At 42.3% G+C, this 24,405-nt stretch overlaps 1 protein-coding gene across 1 annotated transcript; it reads left to right on the top strand.

Annotated features, from left to right (window-relative positions):
- Positions 1-796: 796 nt before the first annotated feature.
- On the top strand, positions 797-23,732 carry KCNA10 (potassium voltage-gated channel subfamily A member 10). Its single transcript, XM_081914690.1, has 2 exons — positions 797-863; positions 21,964-23,732. Exon 2 carries the CDS (start codon positions 22,041-22,043, stop codon positions 23,592-23,594), a length of 1,554 nt encoding a protein of 517 aa, XP_081770816.1. The 5' UTR covers positions 797-863; positions 21,964-22,040; the 3' UTR covers positions 23,595-23,732.
- Positions 23,733-24,405: the final 673 nt, after the last annotated feature.

Here is a 24,405-nt window from a genome sequence, read left to right as displayed (position 1 = left end):
GCTGTCAGTATATATAGGATTGAAATAAGTGGATTCAGTGAAATCAGTGGCACTTAACCATCTCTCTCTGCATCTAACCCACTAAGAGAACTCAGTTATATGGGCAGTGTATCAATGTAACAAAAAATTAAATAAAATGGAGATGACTTCTCATACTTTTAAGGCTGCAATTGTGACATACATACTAGGAAGTAAGACTGAAACTGGTGCCCACTTTCCTGGGAGGAAATCCTAGCTGAATTCAGTGGAATTTACTTTCAAGGAAATGTGCTTATGATCTAACTGTAGAGCTTATTGGAAATCAATAGGAAATATAAGAATATATGAATGGGTACTTAGAGCTTGCCAATTTCTGATCCATGCACAAATCTGGAGTGAAGAGTTCTTTGTATACATAAAGATCAAGCAATATCTTAGTTGATGGAAGTCTTATCCATGCGGACAATTTATTTCCTAACCTTGTCTGAATCCATAAGTAATTGATTTAATTGTTTCCAAAGTGGTTTAGTCTCAGTGACTTCAGCGAGATTAACCTGGCTTGAGTGCAATTATACTTGCTTAAGTAATTTGTGGATCACATTGCCTGTGTCACTTAAGCACACAAGAACACCCAGTCTCTGTTTGATGCTGCTCCCGTTTTTGAGAACAATTCCTTTTAAAGCCTATGACAACAAGGAGATAAGATTTCACCAGCATATAGTGTTTCTGAATCTGAGTCTTAGCCAAGGCAAACTCTTTCTAATGCTTATCTTTGTATCGGAGATAACAAGCAGACACCAGTCACATCTGGGACAATTGGAGATATCTCAGCCTTTCCCATGCAAGTTCCTGCCCCTCAAAAGACCAGCTGAATTGGATCTGAGGTGAGCTGCTGAATATTTATATTGCATTGTTTTTTAAAAGAAGAACCCATTTGGTGGGCAGGGGGAATGAAGTGATAGAAACATAAATAGATACAATCAGGCAGGGTACAATGGGGTGTAGTAAAACAATCTCTTTTGCAGCAACTCATTTAAAATGAAACAAAAGCTGTTTACTTAACAATTCTAAATGAAGTATCTTACAATGCCTCCATTTGTGGACCTCAAGACAATAACCTCAATTTAGGAAAATCCATGTGAATCAGAACTTCCAATAGCTTTTGTTTTCCTTGTGTTGATATAAATATTCCTACTGTTCATGTTTATTGATGACTTTGCTCTACAAGGCTTTGAATAATTTGCATTGTATTTTAAAAATGGTTGGAATGGTGACTAGTTCTTGTTCAAGTGAAGAAACAAAACTGGGAGAACACCCTTCACAGTGGCCCTAAGGTGAATTCATTAAATTATCCAATATTATGCAGTCCTATCCTCATATCACAGCATGTTCTTCAAGACTAGGGATGTCAATGTCCACAATGTGTTGTTATCTACCTGCTTTATGGACCAGTGGTGGTGATTTTACTGTATGTATATTCTGCCTCTCTTATGGATCAGGCTCTATAAGAAAATTGGGGTCTATCAAATTTAAGGTTGTGCCTGGATCGTTGCATTCAACAGAGAGAGGAGGAGGAGCAGCAGCAGCATCTCACACAGCTTTTGGAAATTTCGTTTCTTTAGTTGAGTTGGAGAACCTTCCAGAACAATGTGCAGGATAGGATGGCATGGTGGTGTTATAGTGGGAGGTAGAAGTGGTGAAGATCACCTGGTTCCTACCATTGGTCTCCTCCACTGGCTTGAAAGGGCTTCTACAAATGGAAGGAGCCCTTTCATTTGAAGAAGGGACATCTGGGATCAAAGCCATTGTTTTGGCCAAACTTTAATTAAAAGTTGGTAATGAGTAAGGCCCAGATCTCACCTGCAAGCTGACTAGCCCTCTGAAGTCCTTCTTGCTTCAGACAATGGAAGGTGTATGAATGACTGATTTTGGTATGCGATTTAATGAAATTAAACTACTATGCTGCATGAGATTTTGATGTCAAATTGCTCAGATATCTGTGATACCTTTCATTCAATGTAGTGGAATTCTTTCCCACTTTCCAGTGGGCTAGATCATTCCACAATGGAGTGACCTCCAGCAAAGAAGGAAGGAATTCTTAAAAGTTGTTCAGAATTTCATTGTACATCTAGTTGTGTGATCCTGTGTGTGGTATGCAGGGGTGAAAATAGCTGCACCTTCAGTGCAACTATGAAAGAAAGAAAAGGGTTGTGCTCTCTTGGTGTCTTTCAAGATCCTTACCTGCAATGAACATTTAGCTCAGTTGATTAGAACATGGTGCTGATAACACCAAGGTTGCAGGTTTGATCGCCATATGGGACAGCTGCATCTTCCTGCTTTGCAGGGGGTTGGACTAGGAGATCCTCAGCGTTCCTTCCAACTCTACAATTCCACGAGGCTGCATTTTAATGTTTTAATGTTGTCTTTTAATCTTGTTTTTAAGTTGTATTCATTCAACTTGTTTTTATTATTGGTTGTTAGCTGCCTTGGCTGGGGAGGGCGGGGTATAAATAAAATTGTTATTATTATTATTATTATTATTATTATTATTATTATTATTATTATTACTACTACTACTACTACTACTACGATTCTATGACTCTATCCTGAAAGATCCCAGGGCATTTCATCAGGACCTCTGGAGAGGTTTTGGAACATATTCAAGGCCTCACCATCATATGCTATGAACTGAGATTGTGCCCAGTCCTCTGTGGTTGCATATTGTAAGGATCCAGTCAGGAACGGGACTGCAACTAGAGACAAAATGGCCAAAAGCCCCTCTACCGTCACACTGTGGTTCCAATATAGTGTGGTGTCCCTGTGCTTAGCTATTGGCAAAAGGGGAAAACAAGCTACGCAAAGCCATAACTACTCAATGGACCAAACTATCTCAATTTTAAATCAGCTTATTTATCAGTCAATGTGAAACCCCTCCCTTCTTTTCCACTGAAACAGTCCCTACAATCCTTCAAACCCACTGACCCATCCCTCTCATCTCACTGACTGGGGTCACCCCCACAACATATATTCAAACCACTTAACAGTCATGGTGAGTACTGGGAACTGTAGCTTGTTAAGGGTGCCTGGATCTTCAGCGCCTTTTAAAAAACGACACTTCTCAGGATTTGGGGGGGAAAGCCATGACTGTTAAAGTGTTGTAAGTGCCTGCAATGTATGGTGTGAATGTGACCCAAGCTGCAGTGGAGGTCAGGTTCCTAAGCACCAGCAGCAAACTACGACAAGCCACAGAAAGAGGGAAGGAGGGGAAGTAGCTTACTTTCTCCTCTCTCCTCCAAAATCAGCTGTGCGTACTGCATAGGAGTGTCGAAAGCCAGGCTGAAGTATCCCCCGGGAGATGTAATTTTCCCAAGAGGTCCTGTAATGTCAGTTGCCTTGGGGAAATTACATTTCCCAGTCTTGTAGCCTGGTGTGCTACTTTGCAGTGCTAAATGGGGAGGGATAGGAATCCTCCTTCCTTCCTTCCTTCCTTCCTTCCTTCCTTCCTTCCTTCCTTCCTTCCTTCCTTCCTTCCTTCCTTCCTTCCTTCCTTCCCTCCCTCCCTCCCTCCCTCCCTCCCTCCCTCCCTCCCTCCCTCCCTATCTTTATCTTTCTACCACCCATTGGAGCTTAGTGGCATTGAAGAGAATGGAAGAGGAATCAAAGAATTGCAGAGTAGGAAGGGGTTCCGAGAGCCCAACCCCATGCAGTGTAAGAATCTCAACATGCAGTCCCTGGTTCAAGTGCACGGTATCTGCTGTCCCAGATTCAAACCCAGGTAGAGCCACAAGAAACTCCTTCCTAACACCCTGGGGGACTGCTTCCAGGTGGTGTAGAGTAGACAATATTGTACAAGGTGGATCAGTGGTCCAGGCAGCTTCTTATGTTCCTACAAGAGGCTTGGGGAATCAGGATGCATTGAAAGTGGGCTGCTTGGGTGGGAGGGAGCAGATTTGAGGTCGGCTGGAAGAGGTGGAAGGGGAATTCAGGGGTTACAATATTCACTTGCCGTTGAGCTGTGATGAGTCTCCTGAAACTTGTACTTGCGACCCTTGAAATATGAGTTCAGTGACATCACTAACCCTGTTGCAGGTAGTTACCTAAATCAGTGAGAATATTGTTTCTAACTAAGTGCCTGCTTAAAAAACCTTTTGTTGATGAATTCTTGTAATATAAAGTGGTGTGTGTGTGTGTGTGTGTTTAAGAACAGCATGTTTCCATATTCAAAAGTGAATGTGTGGAATATACAAGATGTGCTAAATATGCAGAGTGGCAACGCCGGTGTTTCTCCAGTGGAAATGAAAACACCTCTGTTGGCTAGATCTGATGTCCTGTGGTACAGCAATTAGAACAGTAATTAGACTATCAAATGTCATAGAACAGAAAATGACAAAAGCTCAGAGTGTGCTACCTTAGAAGTATACTCGGGATGCATTAACATTAATCAGCTAATCCACTGTGAGGCTTTTCTTGTGCAGGGGATGTTCTGTTGACTTAGAAGTGTTCATGCAAACCACGCTAGCGCCAAAGAGCCTTAACTGATATCACTGGACTTGGATCAGGCTTTGTGTGCAAGTGAGGATATTTACAGCTAAAAATGAGGGATAGCATTGTGACCGTGTCCCCCTCAATGTTTTCTGTGGTATGGGTGATTCAAGACTGGCAGCAATACTAAGGGTGAACTTCAGTTTAATTTCAGTCCATGGTAATTTCACATGCGTTCATTCAGAAGTACATTAAGTCTCATTTTTGCACTGATCTGGGTTTGTTGTTTTTAAAAAGAAACAGATTTTTTAATTTTAAAAAGTATTTAAAATACTATTTTACCACAAAATATGACTTTTTTTACCTTAACGTATGCATTTCTAAACATATTTATTTCTGCCCTAAAATACTGTTGGGACAAGCTTTTTACACATTGGGGTATGTGATTTGAGACAAGAACTGTATTGTAAAATTTGGAGAAGTGCAAAATCTAAATGACTAATGCAATTGATGTATTAGTCCAGGTCAGGTCACCTAAACATGCAGAGCAATTGATGTACTCCTGCTTCTCTAGGGGTAGCTGTTTAAAAGCTTATGGCACAGTGGCTACAAGTGAATGGAGTGGCTATGGGGGTGTTTCCTCCCCTGTAGACTTAACCATGTTACAAGTGCTTCTGGACATAATTAGAGGTACCATGTGATAAGCTTTTTAAAGCAATGTCATCTCCGGGTTTTTGTGGAGGGGGGATGAGGTGGGCTTGTTCCCTACATCTTAGCGAGCCCTTTTGATGCAAACTGCTTTGTGCTAATGGAGCAAGCCTCTGGGAGTGTGCCTTGAAAGGTGGTCGCTGTAACCACACCACCTTTCAGTGCTTGCCAATCAGTGCTTGCAGCGATCCCAGTTGAACTTTCCCAGGTTTCAATCACCTGACCACCCACCAGACAATCTCAGGGGATTGTCTGGTGGGTGGTCCTGCCCACTGGTCAAAGCTGGCCTGCAGAGGGTTGAGGGCTGACCAATCTGGTTCATGGGCCAGATCTTGTTCCCCACCCCTGAGGTAGGGCTTGAGCAACCCAACTTCAAGAGTCTTCCTAACTGAGTAACACCACTTCATCACTACTTCCCATTTGCTTGTGGGATCAATCTGCACAATTTAGAAGGAGAGGCAAGGAAAGTGGAGGTTGTTGCCCCTTTTCCTTACTGCTCTCTGAGTCACTGTTATATTTTGTACCTGAATTGGGAAAAAGAAAAGGGGAGCTGAATGACCTGAAATTTTGTATGTTACTGTAACACTGTTAATTGCTATTTCAAGGGATTTGAAAAACAACCAGTGCCAGATGATTCATATACTTTCTGACTAATAGCCAAAATTGCAGCCATCAAAACACAATCTCAAGTACAGTGGTACCTCTGGTTAAGAACTTAATTCGTTCCGGAGGTCTGTTCTTAACCTGAAACCGTTCTTAACCTGAAGCACCACTTTAGCAAATGGGGCCTCCTGATGCTGCCTCGCCGTCGGCACACGATTTCTGTTCTCATCCTGAGGCAAAGTTCTTAACCCGAGGTACTACTTCTGGGTTAGCAGAGTCTGTAACCTGAAGTGTTTGTAACCCGAGGTGTTTGAAACCCAACGTACCACTGTATTTGAGAAAAGTGATGAAGAACTGTCTCTTATGTGCTTTGTATATTAAATCAGGCAAGTTACTTTAAAAAACGAAGCAAGAAATTGTGATATGCCGCAGTGGCAACTCAGGCTTATGTCACTCCATAAAAACCCTGATCCCCAAACAGTGAAAAAAGCAGTGTGTTGCGATGTGTGAGAGAGAAAGAAAGCGGGGGGAGAGTGCTGTTTCTGAGAGGGTAGGCAAGTTTCTTATAAATTTTCAGGATGTATATGTATTTGAAAGAAATAACCCCGGGTACCTTGTTTAAAGTAAGAGCTGTCACCTCCCTCCTATTTCTAATAAATTACCTGTTGCTTTCAACTCTACCCCCACAAATTGCTAAATAATTGTCTCCAGGTTAAAAAATTGCAATGGTATAAACACATTGTAAAAAGTAAAAATAAAACTGAAAGGCATGTGTAGGCATGTCATTTATCCCACACCAAAGTAAATGTCTTTGCCAATAGCCTCTAGAAATGTGGAGCCAGTGAGCAGGCCTCTTGCCTCTACAAGCTACTCTTGTAGATGCAAGTCAACATGAGATTATGGCAGAAGATTCTGGCAGAGAAGGGAAAGCGCATCTCTTCACCATAGTGAATTTGCTGCCACATGATGTGGTGCTTTAAAAATGAGAGTCTTGCCAGTCCTAGTCCTAACAAGTAGGTAGCCGTGTTGGTCTGCCATAGTCAAAACAAAAAAAATTCCTTCCAGTAGCACCTTAAAGACCAACTAAGTTAGTTCTTGGTATGAGCTTTTGTGTGCATGGACACGAAAGCTCATACCAAGAACTAACTTAGTTGGTCTTTAAGGTGCTACTGGAAGGAATTTTTTTTTGTTTTGACTAGTCCTAACAAGGCTCCCATGTGGGATGTGATGCAGCAAAGCAACTTTTCCAAGAAGATCTCCTAGTGAAGAATTTGCTCCCAGGGTCATTTCACCCATTCCTAGCTCTGCCCCTTGGAAGGCCTTAAAGGGGCAGGCCTCTAGCATTCCGAAAAGTTGTTCTGCAAGCATCAGTTGCAATTAATTAAAAGTTTTGTTCTTGCTTTACTGTAATGCTTTCAGGTGCCACTAGGTGGCTCCCTTGACTTCCCCTCTAGAGCATAACTTGAGAGCAACAATAGAATATTCAGAACCATTGGCACTTCACAGAATCATAGCATTCTAGAATTGGAAGGGTCACTCCAAGGATCATCTAGTCCAACCCCCTGCAATGCAGGAATCTCAGCAAGATCATAAATGACAAATGGCCACTTAAATGTTTTCTGACTGCAAGCATACATTGACTGATCTGAAGTGAAACATTTCCTTACAGCAATGTATTGTTATGGTGCTGCTTTGCCAGAAAATTTCTGCCATGCGAAAAATGCCCAAGAAGCAGAGATCAGAGAGCAGTAATATTGATTTGATTCAACAGGAATCTTTTAGAAGATCTTGTCCTGCCCCCAAGGCTTACTAGATTTCTCATGGGCTCAAGTAGATCTAATGGGTCCCCACTACCCATACTGCCAGCCCAAAACATTTTCTTGCCTAAACTGGAAATTAAATGCATTTGCTAGGGCCAGCACTTTAAAAAGTCTTTAAAAAGGCACCAATCAGATACCAATTCTTGTCTCCATTTTGCCTTTAGGGTACATTGGTACCTCTGGTTGTGAACGGGATCCGTTCCGGAGGCCCATTCGCAACATGAAAACAGGGCAAACCACAGTGGCGCATCTGCGCACGTGCAGGTTGCGATTTGCTGCTTCTGCGCATGCGCGTGACATCATTTTGCGCTTCTGCACATGCGCAAGCAGCAAAACCCGGAAGTAACCCTTTCCGTAACATGAAGCGGACGTAACATGAGGTATGTCTGTACTGTCTTAGCAGGTTGATTTACCCTGCTACAAGGCAGGGCATGGCAGGGTCAGTCCTGCCCAGCTGCGTCCAGCTGCCATATTAATGTCCCACAATTCCCCTGGTGTAGTACCACTCTGGGACATTATGGGAAATTAAATTGGTGGCCAATCTAGATCACTCAATACTGCTTGTTGTATTGCTCAGAGTGCTGCCGCCTGTTTCCACCAGGTGAGCCCCAGTCGGACTGTTTACACAGGAGGGAGCCCATCCAGGGTTCACTTTGAACAAGACACCCTCAGATCTAGAGCAGTTTCTGGCCAGACCTTCATTGTCATCTATTCAGGGAGACAGACATCCCACAAAATCTGGTCATCTTCACCAAAACCACTGCCTGTGCATAAAGCAGAAGAGTGGGGAAGGGCTGTGACCCCCACAGCTGGAGAGGCCTTAACCAACTCTGACACCTAGATGATACCTTTGTAGAAGCTGTAGTCTCTGCAGAACCAACTTGGTGCTCCCTCCTCATTGGTGGAGAATATATAAAGTGGTTCCTGTGTGACTGAGAATCTCAAATCTTCAGAGAGGGCATCAAAAGTCCTATCAGGTACCAGGCTGCTCACAGTTCGGCATCTTGTAATATTACTGAGAAAGATCTTTGAGGAGCATACTAAAAAACTTGCTGTGAAACAGAGTTCTTGTTTTTCTAGGGCAAGCCCATATGTCATTGTGAAAGCACATGTAGTTTCACTTAACTGATAGCGGGCTCTAATGGCTGATGGTTTTTAGCTGCTTTTTATATGTGGAAAGTCTGCCTTTTAGCTTTGATCTCTGATCTCTCTCGTTATTAAATTACAGGCTGACCCGGTTAATCCACGGTTGATTAATATGCGCTGAATGTCTGGGTATCAGAAAGATTTCCTCTGTCTCATGGCGTGTACTGGGTGTACCAGGTTCTTTGTTAATCTGATTTTTATTTATAAAGCAAAAATCTGAATAAAATGTGCAAACTGGAGGAGGGGATTAAACAAGTCTGGCTGTCACTGTTCACACAAGAAGACAAGCCTCTGCGCCTGAGGTTTCAAGTTGAAGCAGTTTTGGCAGGCGTCACCAGTACTGGGCGAGAATCTGATTCACACAGCGAAGTTCTTCTATGCCATTCTGGCAGTGCGAGCAGACTAAGAGCCGGTACATCCGTTCTTAAAAGGTCAAATGTTTCAAATCATGGACGAGCTGCAATCTTGCTCAAGCTCCCTCTTCTGATGTTGTACTGCTCATATGAAGTATTCCTGCCTTACAGCAGATACACAGGTCAATACTGATGGTGAGTCAGGAAATGTGCTCCCATTATGTTCTCTTGTGCTGATTTGCAGCTGCAAATTATCTGGCTTCAGGCACTGTCTTTGTCATTAGTGTGTCCTAAACATCCATCCCTGCCCTGACACCAATATATATATATAGATTCTTATATCTATGTACCCCCCTCACTCCTCTGTGAGCATGTTCATCTTTATAAATTTTCAGAAAGCAACACCAATACAGACATAAGGCAAACTTCTGCTGCGGAGCTGAAGAAATATTTCTGGTCTGTTAAAACTTTCTGAACTCTTATCACCAGCAAAAGAAGCATCAGCTTCAACTCCCTCCTTTTACCTTCCTACTTGAGTGACTCTGACCTTAGAGGGCGAAACCAACCCATTCACAGGGGCTACTTTCATGGGCTGTGGGAGGAATGATGAAACTGAGGGATCCTCAGAGATCCTGCCCCAGTTTTAAAGGGTTTCAGACAGTGAAAGAGGGCAAAGCCCTTGCATTTTCCATCTCCACTTTCTCCACTGCTCTGATGTACCTGCAGGTACATCATTATTTCACATCATTAAGGTGACTCCATTAAACTAACTTAAAGAACTTCTAGAATCAATCACACAATAGGAAAGACCAAACATTCTTTGCAGTTCTCATAATTTTAATAAGCAAAAACAAAATCCACAGAACACTCTGGTTTTAAGGTCATCTTACAGGACATAAGCCAGCAGACTAAAACTAATACTCTTATAATCCCAACAACCTTAATAAAATATTATTTCCCCCTCTTTTTAAGGTAATGTTTTATTTTACAAATAATGAACAGCACATAACATCATGGAAATAAGACCAGAAAAACTGCAGGAACCTTTTAAAGTTATTGAAGCTACTTCAATGAGGTCATTTTAATTAAAAAGCTAGCTGGAAGAGGTGAGTCTTCCAAACCTGTTTGAAGACCATCACTGATAGGGTCAATTGCATATCGCTGGGAAGAAGGTCATTAAGCTAGGAATCACGTATCACATTAAAAATTGGTCTAGGTTCACTTATTCCTTTAGTGGAGATACATCTTGAAAATAGTAAGAGATGCTCTGTTGGATCAGATTAATAATTCCATCTAGCAGAACATTATGTCTTCTTGGTTAGCTAGATGCCTCTGGGAAGCTTGGTCTGTGTATAGAGGTTCCATGTTTAGCTATCATGGCTAATGGATGTTGATGGGCCTATTCTTTATAAATGTTGCCTGATGCTTCTTCAAAGTTATATGAACTAGTGTCCATCACTACAGCTTGCAATCATTGCATAAGTTAATTATGAATTGCATGAAGAGCTTCCTTTTGTGTGTCTTGAACTCACTACCAGCCAATTTCTTGGCAGCAGGAATGCAGCTGGGCTTCTCTGTTCTGATTATTTGCTGTGGCTGTAAAGACATCCAGTGTTTCCTCTGTGCTGTCCAAGCAAACACTACACGGTAATGGAGTTGTTGATGTAGAGAAAAATGAACTAACCAACTACAAAGCCATAGTCTTTAAACCGTTGACATGTTTGGTCCTGTCCTCTATAGGTTTATTGGCAGATGCTCATTGTCCTTTTGAGAAATGAGGCGTAGTCCATTTTGCTTCTTCATGTGCCAGAAATTCTTTCAATGACAGAATAACATACATAGCTTCCCATGAAACATCTCTGTTGCCTCCACCCTGAAACAGAAAAAGTATAATCAAATTAAACTGCAGCTAGAAATAGAACTTGAAATCAGTTGTAACAAATTGTTATAATTTGGCATGATCACCCAAGGTTGAGTCCTTTTTGGACTCATTGATTTCAGTAAGGGTGAGTTTGGGCAGAATATTGAATTAGAGAAGCCAGTTTTCATGCTTGCAGGTAATGCTTGTACTGTGTTACAAATATATGAATATAATAATGAGTATGTTCATATGTTGATTACTTTTGATTAAGATCAAATCAGATTTTAAAAACATCTCACATTCTCAATGCTTAGAAATAAGGTAGAAATCACAGTACAAGAAGTACATATAGTTACACAACAACCCTTGGCAATATTAAAAATATTGTTGACAATTCTTCTTTGAAGTGTGTGTGGATAAGCAGAAGAACCATCCACAAATCACCTGGAAAAGATGCAAACCTCACTTGCTCCAACTCTCCCCAGTATAATCTGCTTCATTAGCACATTTTTTTTGGGGGAGGGTGTCATCAGCGGTCAAAACTCACCACTAAATGCTTCAAATGAGGACCAATAGCCAATGCATTTCTTAAATGAGAAACTTCACAGACAAGGCCTTTTAAGGCAATAATAATAATAATTAGAATCATAGAATTGTAGAGTTGGAAGGGCCTCAAAGCATCATTTAGTCCAACCCCCTACGAAGCAGGGATATATATAATTTATATCATTATATATTTTTTATTTAGGATTATGATTTTTTTTGACCGTTGAGTTGGATACAAACTTTTGACCAGAAAGAAGAAGAAGAAGAAGAAGAGTTTGGATTTGATATCCCGCCTTTCACTCCCTTTCAGGAGTCTCAAAGCGGCTAACATTCTCCTTTCCCTTCCTCCCCCACAACAAACACTCTGTGAGGTGAGTGGGGCTGAGAGACTTCAGAGAAGTGTGACTAGCCCAAGGTCACCCAGCAGCTGCAGGTGGAGGAGCGGAGACGCGAACCCGGTTCCCCAGATTAGGAGTCTACCGCTCTTAACCACTACACCACACTGGCTCTTACCCAAACAGTTCCACAAAGGGTGGTCGCTTATACAGGGCCAAAAAGAGGGGGCGAGAGCCTAGATGGCCTAGAACTATAGATGCAAATTTAGAGAGAGTTACTGTAATTTCGATAGAAATACAGTATATCACACCATCATGGGGGAGACTTACCAGGAGCCTGTGCTATCTGCTATCCAGCTGTTCCCCATGGATGGGCATTTTCAAAGCCCCTGCTCTTCCTTCTTTGAACTAGACTTGGAAGAGACAGACCTTCAGTTAAGGGTTTGACCACTGTAAGATAGGGTACATGGCCAGCCTAGCTCCATGCCATGCATACTTCAAAAGGTTTCTTACATCTGCAGCATGCTGCCTACACAGCAGGCTACTTGCAAGGTTCTTCTGCTATATTCTGAGCAGCAGCAACAGCAGCCAACAGAACTAGGATCCAGTTTTTGTTCGGCTACAAGAATTCCAGAAGCAAAGAACTGTTAACAAATAAGGAATAATGCACTAATCCCACCAACCTTCACAACTCCATTAATTATGATTACCTGCTCAGGGGTAAGACCACCATCTCCTGGAGAACACATTATTTGTTGCTTTAAGGGGAAACCCCCCCAACCCCTATCCTACTCTTCTTCAGACAGACTCCAGAGGTTTGACAACATCAAACCAGATACAACGATTGAATCACAGCAACAAAAACTGATAAAAACTAAACAGCAGCATTAAACGGCAGAAATAAATATTATTAGTGTAGTTGTTTAGTTGTGTCTGTCTCTTTGTGACCCCATGGACCAGAGCACGCCAGGCACTCCTGTCTTCCACTGCCTCCTGCAGTTTGGTCAGAAATAAATATGCAGGTGAAAATACGTAGGGCTTTAAAAGCCATATAAATTGTTCTGGCTGTGAAAATACTGATTAATATAAGCACATGAAAGTCAGCATTTAGTGAAGCAGTACTTATTAATATGCCCATTACTTTCTTTGAATTATCATTTGTTATGTTTCATAAATTTTGGTAACACAGCCAATTTTAGTAACCAGCTATCATATTCCATGAATGTGAAATATGTAACTCTGTATCACACAATTAATTTATTCTGCTGAATTCTAATAACTACTGAGCTTTATATATAGGAATCCTATACTTAAAAAAAAAATCCAAGAGACGTATCTAACTTGTGGAACTCACTGCAACAGTATGATACCGAGGCAAATAAATTAACAGGATTAAGGGAGGGCAAATATTAGCTAAGTGTATAAATAGTGAGCTTAATCCACAGCTTCATTATAGAAGTCATTTCCTTTATTTATTTATTTGCAAAGGATATAAATGCTCACGGTGTTATAGCTTGAGTCATAACAGCTGTCTGAAAGGCACTGACCACTAACTGTGGCAGGAACCTGGACTAAAATGAGCTGCTTGTGGGATTCAGAGTGGCTACGGCTGCCTCAAAGTGAGTGTGAGCGCACCCTAGCTAAAGGAGCCTACTGTCCTCATGGTCTCAGGCGAGAGGTAGGCACACCTAACTGAGTGTTTATTATTCTTTGCTTTTGTTCTTCGTGTTGAGATCAGGTCTCTGGGCTGAGGTATTAGAGGGTCCTTTAGAAATGGAAAGTCTGTGAGCAAGCTCTCTGCCTGGTACCCTCTCCATTGAGAAATACTGAGTAGCATCAGGGATTAGCTGCAATATCTGAGCAAAAGGCCTCAGAGGGGCCTGGGATCATTCTGAAGGCTGCTTCCCACGTTAAGGTGTTTGGGTGTAACTGCTGAACGGTTTACATGCACACCTGAGCAAGTAGTACACGCACACGAGGGACAGGTGATTCAGCCACTTGTAATATGCAGATACATCTGCCAAGGAAAGTGGGGATTGACTGTTGTTCCTGACTATGCACATGTAGTGGCAAGTGTTCCTGAGGTTTTCCTCTTCCCCACTGTTATTGTGCATAGAGTTGCCATGTCCCCTTTAAAACTCTGAAGCACCAAGACTGCAGGATGCAGCCACTGGGTCTCCCAAACCATTCCTCACCTCACTGCCATGAACCAAAGCGTAACCTGGGATAGCTCAGTTGGCAGATCATGAGACTCTTAATCTCAGGTTCGTGGGTTCAAGTCCCACAATGGCCAAATTATTCCTACATTACAGGTTGTTGGACTAGTCGGGATATTATTATTATTATTATTATTATTATTATTATTATTATTATTTACCTCCATGTTCCCTTCCAACTCTACAATTCTATAGTAAGTATGTGCAGCTCACATTTGTTCTGCTTCCTCTTTCCTCCTCTTCACTTGTTGTGTTCACCTTTGAAATTTAGATTGCAAGCGCCTTAGGGCAGGGATCTCTCATTTGCTTCTTGGAAGTGCCTTGCACACTGATGATGCTATGTAAGAACTGGTGTAGCATCATAACTAAGAAGAGTGTGAACAATCAACTTGGATGTCCCTGGTTCTAATCTTGCCCCAGCCATAGGCAAGCTACTGCTTCTCCTAACCTCTCCCCTCACCTGCCATTTGGGGATAGCGTAAGGGCAGAATACAACCCTTTGCATGCAAAAGCTCCCAGGTTTGATCCCTGGCATCTTCAGGTAGGCCCAAGAAAGACCCCTGTCTGAGAGCTACTACCAGTCTATGTTTTTTAACAGATTTTTATTGTTGTTTTTTTTAAAAATACAATAACTATTAAAGACTTATCCAGCAATACTGAGGTAGGTGCACCAATGGCCTGATTTGGGGCAAGGCAGCTTCCCATGTTTGAATGAAAATAATATAACTGACCTACCTTGCAGGGTGGTTGCGGGATATATATATATATATATATATATATGCAGGTTTTGGTGTCCTCGGGTGTCTTCCCGTGTAAAAGTTGGGGTGTCTAGGCGACGTTTCGACGAGGTCTCACTCGTCATCTTCAGGCTGGTGCTTTCGGCTTCTTGTTACTGGAACAGAGCAGAATCTCAGTATGTTCAGGATGTTCCAGTAACAAGAAGCCGAAAGCACCAGCCTGAAGATGACGAGTGAGACCTCGTCGAAACGTCGCCTAGACACCCCAACTTTTACACGGGAAGACACCCGAGGACACCAAAACCTGCATTCCTGTACCCGTGAAAATCTACGAAAGCATATATATATATATATATATATATATATATATATATATATATATGCCACCAAACCTTGCATTCACTGCTTACTTATGAATTCCTGATGACTGAGAGCCACACATGTACTTGAAATGCCCTTTATGCTAATAACCATTACATAAATAACTGATTATAATAAAATAATTTCTCCATGTGTGCCCTGGTCCTCTCCCCCATGCCGTGAGTCTGGAGTCCTGCTGGCTACAGCACATGGAACAGAAGGGTGGATGACATGAACAGCTGTGGAATGGGGCAGGGGGTGCAGTGGGCTGCTAGTCTAGCTCAGTACCTTTAAAAGATATAGTTTCCGGATAAGGATTGGCCGTAAATAACAACAGGAAAGGAATGAAGTCATATTCAAAACAAAACACCACATACTGAAGCAACACAAAACATCCTTTCAACACTGATGTGCAACTTCCTCAAACCTGTTTGTTGTAACAGGCCGCATTATGAGAGGGTCTGGGAAAACCATGCACGTTTTCTGTTTTGAAACCTGGCAGAGTACATTATGCTCCTCACGAGGGACAGGGAAATGCTCCAGCTTTTCCTCCCGTGGTGCACATGGGAGCTCGCTGGAGTAAATGTATTCCTGTCTAGACTACAAGGATATCAAATATTGCAGGCGGGATGATTCTATAAGCAGTTTAGGGTGATCATATTGAAGGAGTGGAATGGGATAAGAGATGAGATTGTCCCGGAGGTTATTTGATCTTACCTGCCATTTCCACCAAGCCCGGCTACTTCATCAACATCTTTCAAAGGCGACTTTGCTGCGTCTCGAGCATTAACTGTACTTCTCAGCTCCTCTTCCCGAAGCCAGCCGGACAATAAGATGAAAGTCTTCTTTTTCTTTTCTTTTCTTCTTCCTCCCATGACAAAACAGGGGGGTAAAGTTTTAGGCTACAGCACCATATGCTACTGCAGCCTCTTAGGTACCAGCTATCCGGATGCAAAGTTAATAAAATAGAAGAGAGCAGTGTCAGTTAACATTGCCTGCCTGCTGCTTTTATCCTATTCGGAAGAACTTAGCAAAGGCAGATGTGAATTATCTTTTTTCCCTCCTCTAAGTTTTTTTTTTAATTGAAATATTATTGTAAAATTGTTTCATGTGACAGATGCATTGAGCTTTGGTGGGTCTCAGCCTTGTACCGGTAAGTCCTGAGGCTAAGTATATTACAGAGGGTTACTTGCTTCTAAAAACTCACTGGTCATCTTGACTAAGCAATCGGGCTGGGGTGAGGTGGGGACAAAAGGATGCATTGCTGCATCTATTCTGCTGCTTTCCCCCCATTTACAGTGAGTTTTAGTCACCGAAGGAACCCAAGAGCTCCTTCTTCTCGGAAGCGAGACCAATTTTATGTAACTGCATTTTGGGATGGGACAAGGGTTGTTGGGGGGGGGGGAAGGAAGAGAAAGCACAGCATAAACATACTAATTTACAAAGAGAATGTGATGGGAGAAACACTCTACCTCCTAAAATGACCTTTATTTTTTTCCAGCAGAGGATTTAAGATAAAGAGTATTAGTTAATCAGATTCTGGGAAGCAGCTGTTGGATGATTTACAGAGAGGGGTAAATGAGACAACTTTCCATTTTGAAATCAATGCTGAAAACTAAGTTATATATTGCATGTTTCCTTGCAGCTTTGCAAATACATTGTACTTTTATTTTCTGAAAAGGACGCCAACTAATACCCTTAAATAGTCCATGAATAGGGCCAGCAGCCCCTGGCTTCCTTTGTTAGCTTTTTTGCAGTTAGCTATGAGTAAATTTTGCAATTAGCTTTACAGCTAAAGTGTGCATTTCCATACATTAGCAACAAGAAAAATACACTGGAAAATAGAAACATGTCCACATGACTACTGGTGTTCCCGTGTTTGCCTTTGATGCATTCATTTATGGCAGAGCAGAGTATGATACTGAATCAATGTTGATCCTACGATAATCTGCACAGCAGGTGCAAATGGAACAGTTCGGATGTTCTCCTATGCTGTATTATTGAGCCACGGCAATCCACATGGCCAATAATGTTTCCATAATGCATACTAAAGAAATTAATCCTGCTTAGTGGAGCTTAATTAAAAGTTTCTTCCCTGCAGCATCTTCCCATTTTCTTGCTTCCTCTTTGATGCAGCGGGGGGTATGTGATGCCTGTTAGTTGCTCAGCTTCTGTTCCAGCTATATAAGTTCGTGCCTGGGTGTAAGTATGAATATTGATTTCCTTGCATTATCTGAAATATTGCTATTTTGCTATGGAATTTAAAAGAAGGAAAATAGTGGAAGGAAACCAGTACTTAAATCCCTCCAAGCAGGTAAAAAGGTAAAAAACTATGTTGCACTGAACAGGAAGAGATAGCAAAAGAGCAGAAGCTGCAAATAGGAAGCTTTTAATTAAAAGGTACAGTATCCCTCAATTGCATCAAAAGAACTTTGCATGTGCACACAGACAAGCTAGCACAGAAACTATATTTTATTCCCCCCGCCCCCAGTGGTGGTCCTTGACACCTCAAATTTCAGTGCTGCCCTGTGCGGTGCCAAAATCTGGCACCGCCTCCTACCTCTTACCTTCCATTGGATGTCAATAATTGTGGCGCCTGCTGCAGCACCCCAGAAGTTGCGCACCCAGTGCGACCAAACCAGTTGCGCTCCCCTAGATTCACCTTTGCTCACCCCAAAAAAGCAACAACAACTGGCCTGAGAAATATAGATTAAAAACTGTGTGTGTGTGTAACTAGAATGCAAAGGCTGGGCCTCAGCGTCTTGATTCTTCATAAAATATGAGTGTGCAAAGGATGGCAATTCCAGAGAAAAGGGCTCATGCAGTGCAATCTATGACTGTGGGCTCCATATTGCTCCCATTCATTCCAATGGGACTTGGGCAAGAGACTTCTCTAGCCCTGTGGAACGCCCTCCCACCAGATGTCAAAGAGAACAACAACTACCAGACTTTTAGAAGACATCTGAATGCAGCCCTGTTTAGGGAAGCTTTTAATGTTTGATGCATTACTGTATTTTCATATTTTGTTGGAAGCTGCCCAGAGTGGCTGGGGAAGCCCAGCCAGGTGGGTGGGGTATAAATAAATTATTATTATTATTATTATTTATTATATTGTGCCCATAGTCTACAATGTGCAAAACATGAGTAGTTTTGCAGTGAAGCAGTGCACCAGGGAGGCCACATTCCTTGTGAATGATGAGCAAAAGGAAGACCACATCTACTGCGTCCTTGGACCCCAGAACCCCTCTAAATATTCCCTTTTAAGATGATAGCATTTGAAGGCCGTTTTGCTCAGGTGTATAGAAAGGGTGATCTGATGACCATACATGGGGAAAATGAGTGGGGAGATGTTTGTAAGTGTCATTTCACATAATGGACACAGCTGCAATTACTCAAGTTGGAAACAGTTTCATATCAGCAGTTTCATTGGCACATGAGTCTGGTTGTCTGGTGGTTCTAGAACTTCACCTGCCACTCGCCATTCTCAGACAATGGTGTATTGTATTACTATCTTGAGAGAGTGCGGCAATAGTGGCGACGGCAAACTGTAACCAATACACACAGATAAGACTCATCAGTCATTTGTACATACACAGGCTGAACAAGCTCTGCTTTCCTCCATTAAGGGGAGAGCTGTGGCTAATTTGGTGTGCTGTGAAACATCATCATCATCATCAAATTATTGCTTTCACGTAGTAAGAGGGAGAAGGTAACAGAGCTCTGTGGCATCTGCAGATGGATGCAAAGTGACTGCTTTCAGTAACAATAGCTTTCCCCTTTGTGTTGCTGGTGTTGCCAAGGCAGAGTAATGCAGCAGATTTTGGATTCCATCAAAGCAGCAATCAATAACTTCTGTTCTATGGGCCTAACAATGTCCAGCAGCACCTCCTGCATTTTGCCCATGCTCTGATTTGGCCCAGGCTATGCCCACCTGATGCTCTGTGATGCCAGGTGCATGTATGACAGAAGATGATGTGGTGCAAAATTAAAAGAAAACAAAACTAGGAGTTTGCTACTTGAGTTCCGAATGTTTTGAATTGTGACAGAAAATGCAACAAATTTAAAAAGCACTGAATTTCCCAAGCTGGTAAGGAAGAAATGGGAGCCTGCTTAGAGAGGCTATGTGCCATTCTTCCTTTGAAGGCATGGGTTGTGACTTCATTTTTTCATTTTTTTACTCAAGCCATAGCTTTAAAGGAAAAATCAGGAGCACTCCTGATACTTTCTTTGTAGTCACAGGTTTTAATTGGAACCACCTGATGTCCTATGGCATCAGATGACTGGCAGATGGGTGACCCCACTACCTGTCAAAGTGGCTCATGGAGGGATATTCAGTTCTGGATCCCCATCCTTGCATTAAAGAGAACCATATACAAATATATGCACACACATCTACATGCATGACCACACACCCAGTGCAAAAAAAGCCAGTATCTTAGCCACAAGAACTGCACACAGTTTTAATTCTTATTTAGCTCCCAAATATGGTGGGTGGCGGGAACTATGGTCGCACTACTCTGAATAGTGTACATTCTTCATATCTGTTTCTATGTACTCCTGTAGAGGAGGGATTGGGCTCATTCAGGAGTGGTCACAGAGATGGACCAGAGCTGCCCTCCTAACATCAGTGTTACTGCCATTTTCGGGAACAGTGTAGAGGTGTAACAAAGAGGCAGTGAGGTTAGGGGCTTCACAGGAGCCCCAGTAGAACCACTCCAGTGCTCCTTCTCAGTGTACCAGATATTTTTGACTAGACCAAAATAAAAATGATGCAGAGCAAATACAATTGCTAGATCTTGACTGCTCCCCACCCCTCCTCTGGGGCTAGGGGCAGAAGGGAAATTTGATTTTGTTCACATTTTAATGAGAAACTACCTAATTCCCACTTCTCCAGCCAATATATGAATTTAAACAGCAATTTGCACTGAATTCTGAATTTTGCAATACAGTTCTCCAACGAAACAATACATATATATTGGGGAGAAATGTGCAAAAAATGCATGTATTCATGGAAATAACATCTTAAACACATTCGATTATAGAAAATTGGTTGCAGAAATGTGTATATTAGACAAAAGTGCACATCAAAATGTGTTCATTGAAGGACATTTGCATTAAAATGCACACAATTTTTCATGAGGATCCCCTCCCCCCGCACAGAAGTGTGAAGAACTGAATTTTAAAATGGGAAAAATGGGAAAGGTAGATAACTGAAATTGACACATTTGTCCATTCCTATTTGGGATTGCAGCAGCTAGAGATAGCATGTTGAGCAGGGTAGCTTTGTCCTATGTCACTTGGGAATATCAGGAATTAACCTCCATGATCAAGGGTGTGCTACATCCCATTTTATACTTAAGATGTTTATCTCTGAAGTTCAGCCATATCTCTCCAGCACAATCATGACATAATTTGTGTTCTACAGGGAAAATCACAAGAGTAAATGTAAGATGTTCAGGCTACAATCCTATATTCATTTATCTGGATGTGGGTCTGATTGAACTCCATGGGACTTTGTGTAAGTACATTTACAATGGTGCTGTCTGTGCTGGGGAAATAGTCACAAAACGGTGCAGACATGGGAGGGAATGGTTGGGCTTCTCTCAAACAAGCACCACACAGAACTAAAAATCAGATTCCAAAGTCAGATTGTCAGAACTTTGGGTGTCTACAAGCCAACAGAGAATTTGAAAAGCTGAGCAAAACATTTCTAGTACAAAAATCAACCCCCTCCCAAATTTGTTTCAGCACTTTTGCTGCTCTTTTTTATAGAGGAGTGCCATACTTTTCAATAATTGTAGTAGCACAGATTCCTTTCTCAAAAGTGTCCATACTTCATTGTAATGCTATAAACCCTTTTCCAGATTATTTTTGGACCCCTCAGATACTGGCATCTCTGGGGTGCCATGAGTTTAAATCCAAGTTTGTGTGATTTTGCCCTTGATGTGTTGGTCCTGCTATAAAATTGCTTTGTTGTAGTAGTAGTAGTAGTAGTAGGGAAGAAAATGCATTGTGTGTCCCGTCCAGTGCTCACAATGGCCTATACTAGTGGCAACTGATTTTCTTCTTCTTGAGGCTTTGATGATTGCCTCTGAGCCCATGGGGAATAACCCTCCCATGGGTTTCTGCTCCCAGACATATGGGAAATGGGCATTGTTACCAGAAGAAGCTGAACATCTGCATATTGTCCTCTTAGCATTTTGTCACATGGAAGCATGCAAAATTTGCAGCTTCTGCTTGTTTTGAAGAAGCCAGAGCAATGAATTTCCCATATGTTTGGGAGCAGAAACCATGACTGGGGGAGGGGGAGGGGGGAGCTGCGGTAAGCAGGTTAAGACTGAACTCATCCAAACTGGCCACTGAGGGTTCTGTTGCTTGCCCGACTCTGCTCTACCCCAAACAAGGAAAGGGGGGAAGCAGGTCCTAAAAAGATGCTAATAAATTAAATATTAAGGTCCTCTTTTCCTGCCCCAAGGATCTTTGCTTTGAAACTCTTATAGGGATAACCTACAGTGCCTGGGAAAAGAGCAGAGGCGCTGGATTTCTGGAAACCGTCCAAGACACTGCCCCTGTAAAACCCTATAACCTTCAGCACTGTGCTGGGAGGTGTTGCAGAAATAACGAGTGCATGCAAAGCACCTACTCGAATCCTCCCTTGAAGGGATAACAGCAGCAGTACTAAGTTAATAGCATTAAAAGTAATTAATTCTGTTTGTTTGAAGATGAGTTACCCTGGACTCAGTTTGATTTCATTCTTTGAGAGCAAGCGACACATAGACATAAAATCCTCTCGGTCTCTCTGTCTGTTCACTTGCAGATCATCATAGCGTGGGAAAGACGCAAGCTGCCGGTATCTAACCTCGGGATTTATGCCGCTAATCTGATTACCCCCATATGATGGACGTGTCCACTTGGAAGGAAATGGAGGTGGCACTGGTTAGTTTTGACAACACCGACGAGGTAGCGGAAGAGCCTTGTTTTTCAAATGACCTCAGGGCTGCTGGCCAATCGCACAAAGGGCATCCCAGCTGTACCAGCCTCCTGTCCAACTGGAGAATTCTCATCAACAGTGAGAACACAAACAATGAGACCATATTCTCCAAATTGTCTACTGAGTTCAGTGACCACCTGGGCTTGGAGAATGTGGGCATGGATGAGGGCGACCAGAGAGTCATCATAAACATTGCTGGGCTGAGGTTTGAGACGCAGCTCAAGACTCTTGATCAGTTTCCAGAAACCCTTCTTGGAGATCCTGAGAAGAGGATACACTACTTTGATTCCATGAGGAACGAGTACTTCTTCGACAGAAACAGGCCTAGCTTTGATGGGATACTCTACTACTATCAATCGGGAGGAAAAATCCGGCGCCCAGCCAACGTCCCTATAGATGTCTTTGCTGACGAGATCATTTTCTATGAGCTGGGCGAAGATGCCATGGACCAATTCAGAGAGGATGAAGGCTTCATCAAGGACCCTGTCACTCTTCTGCCAACCAATGACTTTCATAGGCAGTTTTGGCTGCTGTTTGAGTACCCTGAAAGCTCTAGTGCAGCCAGAGGGGTGGCTTTGGTCTCGGTCCTGGTTATTGTCATCTCTATTATCATTTTCTGTGTAGAGACCTTACCTGAGTTCAGAGATGAGAGGGAGATCAAGGACCTCAAGGCTGAAGCTAACAATCTAACCAAAGCCATTGCGGTCCCTAATACCTTCACAGACCCCTTCTTTGTGATAGAAACTGCCTGCATCGTCTGGTTCTCCTTTGAGTTGTTTGTCAGATTCATTGTTTGTCCCAGCAAGGCTGAGTTCTTCAAGAATATTATGAACATCATAGACATTGTGTCCATCATTCCTTACTTTGTGACCCTCACCACGGAGCTGATTCAACAGACTGAGCTAAACGGCCAACAGAACATGTCCCTGGCCATTCTCAGGATTATTCGCCTGGTGAGGGTCTTCCGTATCTTCAAGCTTTCCCGGCACTCCAAGGGGCTACAAATCTTAGGACAGACCCTCAAAGCCAGCATGAGGGAACTGGGCTTGCTCATCTTCTTCCTTTTCATTGGGGTCATCCTGTTTTCTAGTGCCATCTACTTTGCAGAGGTGGACGAACCACAGTCACATTTCTCCAGCATACCTGATGGCTTCTGGTGGGCTGTGGTCACCATGACGACTGTTGGCTATGGAGACATGTGTCCTATCACCCTGGGGGGAAAGATAGTGGGGACTTTATGTGCTATTGCAGGGGTGCTCACCATTGCACTTCCTGTGCCAGTCATTGTCTCCAACTTTAACTATTTCTACCACAGGGAGACAGAGAATGAAGAGAGACAAGTATTACCTAGGGAGGTAGAAAAAATACTCACCGGTGTGGTTACAGGGAATGGGAGTATGGACTCCCTGAACAACACAAATGAAAATTGTTCTCAAGACAAGACAAAAAAATATTGAGCAGTCACAGAAGATAAAAGCCTTGAAGGGTCTAAGGGTCTCTGACTGACCGATTGATAAACCATGTCTACTGTGTAACTCAATCTCTTTTTTTAAAAACAGCAACAACAACTTGGCTTGGGTTTTTCAGTCTTTCATTTTTGCTATCTGACTTCTTGTGACTTTTCGAATAAACAGAGTATTTCTTATCTCTCTTCCTTGATCCTCTGTCTCTTTTTATAACCAAGTGCTAGGCTGTCTCACATACTTGTTCCCTAATGTGAGAATTTATTATCAATGTTTTTTTGTTTTGCTTTGTTTTATAAACAAAGCTCTTACCCTTAATTCTAGGTTGGCCATAGATACTCTGGGTGCCTCCTCTACACAAATGGGGTTATTGCTGATGAAAATTAACAACAAGAAAAATTTAAACTGATCTTTGTTTTAATTGCTAGAAGAAGCAGGAATTTGACTATTGTGCCAAAATGTAGTTGCTGCAACTCCTTGCAACAGGAAAGCTTCCCGCTGCCCTTTTTGTCAGCCTGTCACAATTGCTGATCTCAGCAAAATTTGGAGGTTTTCTTGGTAGTAAGGGAAGGCACTGTGGATATGCTCAGAAATATTCTCCATTTCATTACAGTTTTCTGCAACATTTGGAGGTATCCTTGGTAGTAAGGGAAGGCACTCTGCATATGCTCAGAAATATTATTTATTTCATTGCAGCTTTCAGAACTGAATCCTGCTGCTAAATTATACCTGCTCAGGGAAGCTATCATGAATATGCCATGCAGTTTCCTTTGGCAAAAACTGACCACTTCCCCAAAAGAAGATT

This window comes from Podarcis melisellensis, assembly GCF_964234715.1.
Source record: "Podarcis melisellensis genome assembly, chromosome: 6".
Lineage (NCBI taxonomy): Eukaryota > Metazoa > Chordata > Lepidosauria > Squamata > Lacertidae > Podarcis > Podarcis melisellensis.
The sequence above is the reverse complement of the archived record's forward strand: the minus strand, read 5'-3'. Positions and strand labels throughout refer to the sequence as shown.